Raw genomic sequence first — 12289 nt, forward strand, 5'->3', positions numbered from 1 at the left:
CCTAAGGACACAAAGAGCACCCTGTGTTGATTTCGTCTCTATTTCCTTGTTAAACAGTTGTTGTCACATGCAGGGTCACAATCACAAAGAACATTTATGCTCCAATTGTCATTTTTCAGTTTGAACGTATGAATTTGTTTCTCACTTCTATTACAACATAAAACGGGGCTACCTATACATCATGCGACTCTAGTGTGTGAGTGGTGAAATATTTCCACTTATGTCAAGAGGTTCTAGGTTCGACACAACATGTCTGCATTGCACTTCTCAATGGTAAAAGGTTTTTTTTAACAGATGGGTAAAAGGCTTGTCTCGTGTAATTCATACTCATGCCTTATTTGGCATGGGAGCTTCCAGCATTGGATCTGTCCTTTCTTAGTCTATTCTATTTCAACTGTTAGATGCCAATCCAATAACCTAAACCCTTCATATTGTTTATCTTTGTCCTGATTTCCTTCACAACAACCTAAACCCTTCGGCAACCCCCCTCCACCGTTCTTGAACCCGTCAAACACTAACTCCCCTCCATTGGCGATGTCATTGTCGTGTCTTTCTCGGTTCCGCGTCGCTCTTGGCTAGACCTCACCTATGTCCCCACGCCTCGCCACCGCTTGGCGCGGCTTCACCGAGTTTTGCACAAAATCGACTGATCAGATTGCAATTTCAGGCAACCGGTAAATAGCAAAATCGATAAAAAAAATATGTTTCATAACAGCAATTTTTGTCTTATGGTCCTGAGTGTAAATTAGTCAGTGGCAGTGAGCGTAAATTGTCCGGAATGGGAGCCCCAAAAGCGTCACCACGGTGGCCGTCAAACGGCAGTCAAAGTACGCACCACACTCCCGAGTCCCGAGCTTTAACTGTGTCCCCCATCACTCTCCCATCCTCTCGCACTCCCACGCCCGCCGCCGCCGCCGCCGCCGCCGCAGATCTCCCTCCTCCGGCGCGCCGCCGCCCCCGCCGCCATGGACTACGAGCGCATCGAGAAGCCGTCGTTCCCCACGCAGGCAAGCACCCCCCTCCCCTCCCCCCATTCGTGGCGTCATTGTCCCTCTGGCTTTTCCTCCTCCTCTCTCGGCGGAGTTTGCTGACGCGCGCTGCCGCTCGCTGCCGTGTTGTTTCGCCAGGGCGGGGGCTTCTCGCCGAAGCGGTTGCGCGCGATGCTGCTGGGCGTGGAGAGGCGCCGCAAGGACGCCGGCGCCGGGGACGACGGCGGGGAGCAGGAGCAGGACGAGGAGGAGTACGGCGCGGTGCCCATGGCCTCCGTCAGATCCGACGACGACGCGCGCAGTGAGCATTTCCCCTCCCACGTTCCTGCCCATGGACGCCTGCATTGCTCGATTTGGAGCATTTCATCTGTCAATTTTGGGTCCACTGTACTGTTGCATGATATTTTTATGTGTTCCGTTCAGTCAGTACACGCTCTCCATTACTGAGGCAGAGATTAAAGTACTAGAAAAAAAATTAAGCTTGCATTCATCAAAAGGATATGTCTTCAGAGTTCGGTATTCCCGAGGTGAAATGGGCACTTGTCATGCTTGAATTAGTTGCATGAGAGGCTCTGGTTAAGCTCAACTAAAATTGAGAGGCAATGGTTGCTTGAAAGCAGAACCTTTTTCTTGAGATTTCAGTCTGAAACTGTGGCATTGTTTTTATGTAGGAGGAGGCAGCATGTGCGAAGAATACAAGGACGTGGACGTCGTGAGCACAATGTCGGGCTCTTCATCCTCACTGGACACCGGGAGTGGACACCGGTCGCGGGACTCCCACTCCATGGGCTCGAGGTTCAGGGTGCCTGAGGAGGACTCATGCGACTCCGAGAGCGTGGCGTCCAACTTCGAGTTCCATAAGGAGCGAGGGGCCTCCGCCCGGTCCGCGCCCACAGCGGTGGTCGCGCCGTTCTCCAAGCCCCCGCCGTCGAAGTGGGATGATGCCCAGAAATGGATCGCCAGCCCGACGACGAACCGTCCCGGTAGGGCTGGTGGAGCTTTCCCAAGGAAGATGGAGAAAACTGGCTTTGGTGGGGGGAGGCTGCCGGTGACGAAGGTTGTGCTGGAGGCCATGGAGGAAATAGACACCAAGAGGATCGATCCGAGCCAAGAGAAGAGGGAGATTGGGTGGCAGAAAGCGGCGAACTGGGCCACGCCGGAGCCCTATCCAGAAGTGGAGCCTTGCGCAAAGTCTGCACCTGGTGCAGAAAGTACTATAATTGATTCAGCTGGTAAGTAGTGCACTCTTTATGTCATCATAACCCCAGCTCCTCCACTTCTCATAAAGTAGTTGGTGGTGCTATATGTGATCTGATTAATTCTTCCGCTAAGATATGATTGCATCGCCTCTTATCATTAGCTGAGTGGAGCATTAGAACATGGAGGGCTCCGCACATTATCTGTATCACAATTCTTCCAGTATCATTCAAAATGATAATTATTAATTTGACAATGCACGGAGCTCGTTAGCAATCCAAAACTTCAGTGAACTGAACACAATGCGTGCATAGACGAATGCATATAGTTTATTTGTTTGTTTGCTTCTTTAGATAAAGCCCTCATAAGATGCAGGAATATGAGTCAGATTTGTGATAGCATAGTTTCATTAGTCTTCCATAATTCACCATGTACATATGTCTCTACAGTATGTTTAGTTTCATAATTCACCATCTAGCCTGGATGAATAACCTTTCTTCTCTTTTACAAAAATGTACATCAGATTCTATCTACCTGCATACTTTCTATATGGAAAGTTAAAAATCATGACACAAGTGCATAATTTTTGAACTTGTGCAGTTACTTTGAGCTGTGATTCATCTACCACGCTTCAGAGTGCCACTGCATGCATACCTCCCCCACCAACAGTCCGGTCAGTATCGATGAGGGATATGGGTACTGAAATGACCCCAATTGCAAGCCAAGAGCCATCCCGGACAGGAACACCTGTCAGAGCAACAAGCCCGGATTGCTCTCGGCCAACTACTCCACGAAGGACATTGGGTATCAATGCAGTTGGCGCTGCTATCAACCGCGGTGAATGTAGCAATGCAGATTTAAGTGAAGAGGAGTTGCAAATGAAGACTAGGAGAGAGATAATGCTTCTTGGCACCCAGCTTGGTAAAACCAGCATCGCGGCATGGGCAAGTAAGAAGGAAGAGGAAAAGGACGCATCACTTTCTCTCAAGACAGTGTCATCAGACCAATCTGCACAAAATGCAACCGAAGTGCGTGCAGCTGCCTGGGAGGAGGCAGAGAAGGCCAAATACTTAGCAAGGTGCTAATACCTAAGTGTATGTCTCTGTCCAATTAAATCGTTGGGTACTTAATGACTTATTATGTTGCGGCCCTTATTCTGCAGGTTTAAGCGGGAAGAGATCAAGATCCATGCATGGGAAGATCATCAGAAAGCCAAAATTGAAGCAGAAATGAGAAAAATTGAGGTTAGTTTTTTCCAGCCATCCAATTTCAGATTCATTTTTTTGTCTGAATTTTTTCGCAGAAAATGTTCATTTTACCACTTGATTTCCATGTTGTATAGACATGAGATAATCCTGTTAGAGTTATATTATAAGTCATGTACCCCTTTGTATTTATCCCGTTATATAAGGGGTTTCCTGCATATGTTTCACATCTGTACATGTGTATATATCGGCCTATGGCCTCATGGGAATACAAGTTACATATTCCTAACATGGTATTAGAGCTAGGTTAATTTTGTCTGCATGTTGCAACTCGTGCTATCGATTCCCAGCCGCCTGTCTCATCTCGCTCCCGATCGAAGCCCCCGTCCTCGATCTCCTGAGTCTCCCGATCGAAGCCCCCGACGATCGGATCGATCTCCAACCGGCCCTCCCGATCGGATCTCCCCAGCCGGCCATCCCGATCGGACTCGCCCCAGCTGGCCTCGCTACCCAGCCGGCCCTCCCGAGAGGCTCGATCTCTAGCCGGCCCCTCCCGATCGGATCTTCTGATCCGGCCCTCCCGAGCGGATCCCTCCCCAGCTGACCTTGCTCCCCAGCCGGCCTCGCTCGACGCTGCTCCCAGCTGCAGTCTCGTTCCCAGCCGGCCCCAAGCGACGCAGGGGCCCTGATCTCCTGCTCCCGCTGATCTCTGTTAAAAAAAAAGATATGTCTGCTGCATCGGGCTATGTTGCTGTCCCTCGCTGTCCGGTGATTTTCGATGGTACTAACTACACCGAGTTCACTGGCTTTATGCGCATTCACATGCGTGGCATTCGTCTCTGGGGTGTTCTTTCTGGCGAGGTCTACTGTCCGCCACGTCCGGTTCCTCTGGTGGCCCCTACTCCGCCGACTCCACTGGTTCTTGCTCCGGATGCTAATCAGGCCGCTAAGGATGCGGCTAAGCTTGCTGATGAGGCTGCTGATCATGCTTATGATGAGAAGGTTTTGGCTTATGAGGAGGCTCTTCAGATTTATCATGGTGCTCTTTCTGCTTACACCCAGTGGCTTGATGATGATGCTTGTGCTGCTGCTGTTCTCACTGCTAGTGTTCTGCCTCAGTTTGCTTCTGAGTTTCTGGGTCTTCCTACTGTCTTTGAGATGTGGACCCGTCTTCGTCAGTGCTACCAGCCCTCTGGTGATGCCTTATACCTTTCTGTGGTCCGTCAGGAGCATGCTCTTCAGCAGGGTGACTCTACTGTTGATGACTTCTATGCACAGAGTTCTGCTATCTGGCGCCAGCTTGATTCTCTCCGCAATGCTGGTTGTCGTACCTGCCCCTGTTGCCAGGCTGTCCAGGCCAATTTGGAGTTTCATCACGTCTATGAGTTCCTGTCTCGGCTCCGTAAGGAGTTTGAGCCCCGGCGTGCTCAGTTGTTTGCTCGTGGCCGTATTTCTCTCATGGAGGCGCTTTCTGAGATTCGTGCTGAGGAGACTCTCTTACGTGGTGCTGGTTTGCTGGAGGTTCCCTCTGTGCTCGCTACTCGTGCTCCTACGCCACCTGCTGCACCGACCCCTTCTCGCTCGAGTGCTCCGCCGCTCTTGCCCACTCCTTCTGGAGGCTCAGGTCGCCCCCGTCCACATTGCGACTACTGCAACAATGATGGTCATCTTGAGTCTCAGTGCTACACGAAGAAGAAACACTTGCGCAAGGCGCGATCATCATCTTCAGGGACTTCGTCATCTACCTCGACAGCTTCAGCCATTACTTTGACTGAGCAGGATATTCTGAGACTTAAGCGTCTGCTCGCGGCTTCAGGTTCTTCCTCGACGGGTACTGCTTGTTCTGTGACTGATGCTTCCCGCACTGAGCAATCACCCTCTACACAGTCAGGTACATCCCCATGGGTTCTGGACTCTGGAGCTTCTTTTCATATGTCTTCTCATTCTTCCATTTTGTCCTCTCTTCGCTCGCTGGATTCTCCTGTTCATGTCCTCACTGCTGATGGTACTCCACTTTCTGTCGTTAGTAGAGGCACTCTTACCACTCCTTACTCTGTTCCTGATGTTGCTCATGTTCCTCGACTCACTATGAATCTGTTTTCTGCTGGTCAACTTACTGATTCTGGTTGTCGCGTCATTCTTGACGTTGACTCTTGTTCTGTCCAGGACCGTCGCACGCACACTCTGGTTGGGGCTGGCCCTCGCCGCCGTGATTCTCAGGGTCTTTGGGAGTTGGACTGGCTTCATGTTCCTTCTGCTGCCACCACTATCGCCAGTTCCTCCGCTTCAGTCGCCTCTGTTACTGGTTCCTTCAAGCAGTGGCATCATCGACTTGGTCATCTGTGTGGTTCTCGGTTGTTGTCTTTAGTTCATCGAGGTCTTCTGGGGTCTGTCTCAGGAGATGTCTCTTTAGAGTGTCAGGGTTGTCGTCTTGGCAAGCAGATTCAGTTACCATATTCACATAGTGAGTCAGTGTCTAAGCGTCCTTTTGATTTAGTCCATTCTGATGTATGGGGTCCGGCTCCTTTCGCTTCCAAAGGTGGTCATAAATACTATATTATTTTCATCGATGACTTCTCTCGTTACACCTGGCTTTATTTCATGACTTCTCGTAGTGAGGTGTTGTCTATTTATAAGCGTTTTGCTGCCATGGTTCATACTCAGTTCTCTTCACCCATTCGTGTTCTTCGTGCTGACTCTGTTGGCGAGTATATCTCTAAGATGTTGCGTGGTGTTCTTGCTGAGGAAGGCACTCTCTCTCAATTCTCTTGTCCTGGTGCTCATGCTCAGAATGGTGTGGCTGAGCGAAAGCATCGTCATCTTCTTGAGACGGCTCGTGCATTGCTGATTACTGCCTCTCTCCCGCCTCATTTTTGGGCTGAGGCCGTCTCCACCTCCACCTATCTTATCAATCTCCAGCCTTTCGCTGCTCTACAGGGTGGTGTTCCTTTCGAGCGTCTTTTTGATCGTTCTCTCGATTATTCGATGCTTCGCTTGTTTGGTTGTGTTTGCTATGTTCTTCTTGCCCCTTGCGAACGCACCAAACTGACCGCTCAGTCTGTTGAGTGTGTCTTTTTAGGCTACAGTGATGAGCATAAGGGCTATCGTTGTTGGGATCCTATCGGTCGTCGGATGCGTATCTCTCGAGACGTGACTTTTGATGAGTCTTGTCCCTTCTACCCACGCCCATCTTCCTCGACCTTTTCAGTGGAGGATATCTCTTTCCTCACTTTTCCTGACTCACCTATCACCCCCGTCGAGCCTGTGCCTATGCGTTCCGCTCCCTCTGCTTCTCCACCTCTAGTCGATTTGATGCCACCATCTTCCACGGTCTCCTCGTCTAGCATGTCATCGGATTCTACACCTTCATCTCCGGTGACTTCTTCGTCGCCACCCCTCAATTCTACCTTGGCGATTCCTCCTTCTATTGTTCCATCTTTTCCTCAGTATTACACTCGTCGTTCACGTCCTGTGAATGCCTCCGTGGATGTGTCGTCATCTTCCTCTCAGCCTACTTATGGCTTGCGTTCTCGTCCTCGTCCGCCTGTTGATCGCTTTGGATTTCCCACCGCTGGTGCTGTTGTTCTTGAGCCGACTTCTTATTGTCAGGCTGTTGTTCATCCTGAATGGCAGTTTGCGATGGCAGAGGAGATTGCTGCTCTTGAACGCACTGGTACCTGGGATCTTGTTTCCCTTCCTCCCGGAGTCCGTCCCATCACTTGTAAGTGGGTCTACAAGGTTAAGACTCGCTCCGATGGTTCTCTTGAGCGTCACAAAGCTCGTCTTGTGGCTCGTGGTTTTCAGCAGGAGCATGGTCGTGATTATGACGAGACTTTTGCTCCTGTGGCACATATGACCACTGTTCGTACACTTCTTGCTGTTGCCTCTGCACGCCACTGGTCTATATCTCAGCTTGATGTTAAGAATGCTTTTCTTAATGGTGAGCTGCGTGAGGAGGTGTACATGCAGCCACCACCTGGGTATTCTGTTCTTGATGGCATGGTCTGTCGTCTTCGTCGCTCTCTCTATGGCCTTAAGCAAGCCCCCCGTGCCTGGTTTGAGCGTTTTGCCTCTATGGTCACTGCTGCTGGTTTTTCAGCAAGTGCTCATGATCTAGCATTGTTTACTCACCTTTCTCCTCGTGGTCGAACTCTTCTTCTCTATGTTGATGACATGGTCATCACTGGGGATGACCCCGAGTATATTGCCTTTGTAAAGGCCCGTCTTAGTGAGCAGTTTCTTATGTCTGATCTTGGCCCTCTTCGCTACTTTCTTGGGATTGAAGTCTCTTCTACCTCTGATGGCTTTTTTATATCCCAGGAAAAGTATATCCAGGATCTTCTTGCTCGTGCTGCTCTTACTGACGAACGCATTGTTGAGACTCCTATGGAGCTCAATGTTCACCTCCGTGCTACTGATGGTGATCCCCTCCCTGACCCGACGCGTTATCGTCATCTTGTTGGCAGTCTTGTCTATCTAGCTGTCACTCGTCCGGATATCTCTTATCCGGTTCATATTCTGAGTCAGTTCGTCTCCGCTCCCACATCGGTCCACTATAGTCATCTCCTTCGTGTTCTCCGATATCTTCGGGGCACAATCTCTCACCGTCTATTCTTTCCTCGCTCCAGTTCTTTACAGCTTCAGGCTTATTCGGATGCTACGTGGGCTAGTGATCCTTCCGATCGCCGTTCACTTTCTGCTTACTGTGTTTTTCTTGGTGGTTCTCTCATTGCCTGGAAGACGAAGAAATAGATTGCAGTTTCCCGTTCGAGTGCCGAGGCTGAGTTGCGAGCAATGGCTCTTTTGACGGCAGAGGTGACTTGGTTACGGTGGTTACTTCAGGATTTTGGTGTTTCTGTCACTACACCGACTCCGCTCTTATCTGACAGTACAGGTGCTATTAGCATTGCGCGTGATCTTGTGAAGCATGAGGTCACCAAGCATATTGGTGTTGATGCTTTCTATGTACGCGCTGGTGTGCAGGATCAGGTTATTGCTCTTCAGTATGTGCCTTCCGAGTTACAGTTGGCGGATTTCCTGACGAAGCCCCAGACTAGAGCACAACATGGCTTTTATCTCTCCAAACTCAGTGTTGTTCATCCACCATGAGTTTGAGGGGGGGTGTTAGAGTTATATTATAAGTCATGTACCCCTTTGTATTTATCCCGTTATATAAGGGGTTTCCTGCATATGTTTCACATCTGTACATGTATATATATCGGCCTATGGCCTCATGGGAATACAAGTTGCATATTCCTAACAAATCCTACCTTGAAACCATTAGTGTGTTACCCTGCTGGTACTACTACTAGTAGTATACATCATGTTATGGACGTCTGTCAGACGCATAGACTCCTGTGGCATATGAACTCCAACATTTTTATCTAAATTCACAGCACATCCCTTTAGATCATGTTTCTCCCTGGTTAGCAGAGTTGTTTATAGTACACTGAATTATTGATCATTGCTGTGTGCTGCATTGCTATCTTGGATTTGCAGCAGTATCATGCTCAAAACAGAAAAGGAGTATAATAATGCCTTCATTTCAGATCCAAATTTAGCACGGGATAACACCTTGCTCCACAACATCAAAATTTCCTACTTGAACTGTTATTTTCCTGTCATCTGGATATGGCATACCAACAAAGTACTCCCTCTGTCCATGAATGTAAGAAGTTAAGTTTTACATTCATGGACAGAGGGAGTTTACATTCATAGACAGAGGGAATATCTTTTATTTCACTCGGATGCAGTATAGTAGGTTTACTAGCTTGCTTGAGTTCTTGCTGCTACAACTGCTGTTATTTTGGTCAGATTTTGCTGTATAGGCCTGTCTTTCAGAGTGCACGAAATCAAATAGTGTGAGATTGGGGTGTCTTTTCCTTTTCTTTGTGGAGGCACCATCTGTCCATGTCCAAGTTTGTAATAGACCCATTGTCCGTATTAATGAGTCTAGCATGATTTCTTTTTCTCAAGGTCGAGGTGGAGAGGATGCGAGCCCGTGCACAGGACAAGCTGATGAGCAAGCTCGCGTCCACGAGGCACACCGCGGACGAGCAGCGAGCTGCCGCAGAGTCCAAGAGGGACCGCAGCGCCGCGAGGACGGCGGAGCAGGCAGAGCACATCAGGAGAACCGGGAGGATGCCGCCCTCGCTCGGCTGCTGGAACTGGTGCTCGTAGCCGTAGGCTCCTGTCAACTAGGGAATGGAATGAATGGATCTGGCACCGTAGAATCTTCTTTCTTCTCTTTTGATTGGTTCAGTAGATATGTGAGACGAGAACAGACCAGCTGTAAGTTGTAACTATGTGTATGTAAGTTGCGAGCTTTCTTGCCTTGTCTCATGTTTCTTGCATTCTTCAGTGATGCTGAGATTTCTGTTCAGATCCGTATGTACATTACAGACAGTGATTTGCTTCCAGATGGGATGGTGGCAGGATCTGAAGCCTTCATATGTTCAGATTCACCATAGGGCATAGCACTTTTCTCTTGTGGTTGAGATCCAGATAATACAGGTAAAACATCGGCAACGGCATGGGTGTTTCCTTCTGGAGATTGTAGACTACAAGCAGGCCAAGGAGATGACAAAAAGATAACTAATTTTCAGTCTGTAACCAAATTCTCGGATGATCAAGATCAGAAGATGATATCAACAATGTTTAATCAACTCTGTCTTGTAGTCATAGCGTATAGGAGGGGAATATGAAGAAGATTAAACAGCACCAACCCAACTTAACAACAGCAGCTACTACATTTTTCTCCAAGACAGCATAGCAGCAAGGCTTCATTAACTCCATGCATTTGAGATTGACACTGATGTCTTATGATCATAGCATACGAGGAGATAATCTGAAGATTAAACATATCACCAAACTAGGCTACCAGTAGCTAGGAGTACTTGTTGAGACTGATAAATGACACATGGATCTCCATCTCCATGTTCATGTCCATTGGAGGAACAAGAACATGAGCAGCAAACAGGAGCATATTATGAGGTGGCTACTCGAACTTCTTGATGAGTGAGAGGTCGTTGAGCATCTTGTCGACCCGGTCGTCGCTGTCGAACCTGCCGCCGGGGACGAGGGAGGGGACGAGCGCCTTGGCCTCGTCGGCGGTGTCGGGGCAGAGGTTGCCGAGGGTGCAGAGCTCGAACTCGACGAGGCTGTAGCGGGAGAGCGTCTCGCGGACCTGGCGGACGGCGTCGGGGTTCTTGTAGCGGCTGAAGCGCTTGACGTAGGCCTGCGACTTCTCGAAGACCTGCGAGACCTGGTCGGCGCCGCCGTCCGACATGTGCTGCAGCTGCTCCCACTTGTGCTCCAGGATTATCGCCACCTCGCAGTTCATCAGGCACTTGGCCTTCAGAAACTCTGCGCGAACAAGGTGAAGAGCGGCGGGGGTTAGGGTTAGTTGGCATGGCGGATCTGTTATTGGGAAACCCTAGGTGGGGTGGGGTGGGGTGGGGATGCGTGAGGGGAGGGGGAGGGGGAGTGGGGGCGGAGGGACTGACCTTCGCCGATCTTGAGCTCGGCGGCGTTCTCCTCCTCCTCCATGCCGGACATGGCTGCTGGCGCTCGATTTCTTCTTCTCCGGCTGCCGCTGCCGCGATTCGGTTCGGCGTCGGGAGAGGGGACGGGGGGAGCGGAACAGGAAGGAGAAAGAAAAGAGGAAGGCGGCGTCGGGTAAGATCAGTGGGCTGGGCCTGGGTCGCGGATCCGATTCTTAACAGGCCGGGCCTACCATCGACTAATACAGAAAGGAAAACCGTTGCCTTTTCTCAAAAAAAAAAAAGGAAAACCGTTGCCCATCACCCCGACGGACCCATCTCGGACCGGCCCGCCGTTGACCCTCGCCGTCGCCTCATCCGACGTGCCAGTGAGAAGAACCAGGCGGCGGAGAGGCTTTTGCGGCAGCACCTCTCGGGCGCCTTTCCCTTCTCGGCATCAATAAGTGCGCGCCCGGGGCATCCAAGCATTTGTTCCTTTTATTTTGAAGAAGAAGTGCAACGCTCACACCCGCTAGATTGTATTTTACTCAAAGTGGTGACGGCTGCGTGGTGGGCAAGATCGATGGTCGCGGGCGCTGTCAGGTTCAGATCGGATCCAATTCTGGGTCTTGGGCCGTGGGGTGGTGGTGGTCGTCCCTGACCACGTCGGATCGCTGGATTCGGTGCCTGGAGATCTATGATGGATTCTTCTCAATCCTCCTTCATGGTGGGTTGAGCCCCATGACTCTCTCATCTCTGCAGGTTTCGATTCGTGATTCGTTGCCGGTTCCGGAGCCGACGGAGGTTTGGTGGTATAGGATGGGGACCAAAGGAAACATTGATCGGCTTGTTCGGTCCGGCATCGGCGACGTCTCTCGACGCTTTTACCCTCTGTGGAGGCAATGTTGAGGTCTCTCCTATCCACCTCCGAACCCTTCTCGGACGAAAATCCAATATTCAGCGGCGACGGTGTGGGGGTTGCCAGAAGGTGCGGCGTTGTTTCTACCGCATCGATAACGACAAGTATTGGCGGCATGGTGCAGTTGGATATCAACGACAAATGCGTCTGGATGGACAAGCACAGGGTGGTGGCGCTGTCTGGCGTCATGGTGGCGTCGACAGCTGACCTGGCAAGGTCTTTGTGTCGGTACCTGCTCTGAAGATGGTTAGGTGGATGACGGCTGCGGTAGCCTTGGTGAGTGCATCGGACCGGTGTGTGCCCCATTCCCGGTATGTGGCTGGGATGGGGCAACCGATATTAGATATTAGGTTTTGGTGTGATGTATGTTTGGTATTAGGCTCGGACATTCGGCACTGTTGCATCAAGGGGATAGGAGTAGTGGCAGGTGTCAAAATGGTAGCTTCAAACTTACTGATGTCATGATTTGTAAGGTCTCTAAGAATAATTAATGAAAAG

At 50.2% G+C, this 12289-nt stretch overlaps 2 protein-coding genes across 2 annotated transcripts; one reads left to right on the forward strand and one right to left on the reverse strand.

The window, feature by feature from the left end:
* The first annotated feature begins 861 nt into the window (after positions 1-861).
* On the forward strand, positions 862-9841 carry LOC119319614. The gene is made up of 6 exons (XM_037594065.1): positions 862-1007; positions 1128-1290; positions 1661-2221; positions 2787-3264; positions 3349-3430; positions 9368-9841. The coding sequence occupies exons 1-6, from the start codon at positions 966-968 to the stop codon at positions 9569-9571; spliced, it is 1530 nt and encodes a 509-aa protein (XP_037449962.1). The 5' UTR covers positions 862-965; the 3' UTR covers positions 9572-9841.
* Positions 9842-10016: 175 nt separating this feature from the next.
* LOC119319615 (DNA-directed RNA polymerase II subunit 4-like) lies at positions 10017-11053 on the reverse strand. The gene is made up of 2 exons (XM_037594066.1): positions 10897-11053; positions 10017-10756 (listed from the first exon to the last, which is right to left on the reverse strand). Exons 1-2 carry the CDS (start codon positions 10946-10948, stop codon positions 10389-10391), a joined length of 420 nt encoding a protein of 139 aa, XP_037449963.1. The 5' UTR covers positions 10949-11053; the 3' UTR covers positions 10017-10388.
* Between the last annotated feature and the right edge of the window lie 1236 nt (positions 11054-12289).

The sequence above is a fragment of the Triticum dicoccoides genome, chromosome 6A (assembly GCF_002162155.2).
Source record: "Triticum dicoccoides isolate Atlit2015 ecotype Zavitan chromosome 6A, WEW_v2.0, whole genome shotgun sequence".
In the NCBI taxonomy this organism is placed as follows: Eukaryota; Viridiplantae; Streptophyta; class Magnoliopsida; order Poales; family Poaceae; genus Triticum; species Triticum dicoccoides.

Excerpts from the sequence above, each read along its gene's own strand:
- LOC119319614 (XM_037594065.1), top strand. The coding sequence starts at position 966 with ATGGACTACGAGCGCATCGAGAAGCCGTCGTTCCCCACGCAG. Across the intron at positions 1,008-1,127 it reads AGCCGTCGTTCCCCACGCAG|GGCGGGGGCTTCTCGCCGAA; the intron begins GCAAGCACCCCC and ends TTGTTTCGCCAG. Across the intron at positions 2,222-2,786 it reads TACTATAATTGATTCAGCTG|TTACTTTGAGCTGTGATTCA; the intron begins GTAAGTAGTGCA and ends GAACTTGTGCAG.
- LOC119319615 (XM_037594066.1), bottom strand. The coding sequence starts at position 10,948 with ATGTCCGGCATGGAGGAGGAGGAGAACGCCGCCGAGCTCAAGATCGGC. Across the intron at positions 10,757-10,896 it reads CGAGCTCAAGATCGGCGAAG|AGTTTCTGAAGGCCAAGTGC; the intron begins GTCAGTCCCTCC and ends TTGTTCGCGCAG.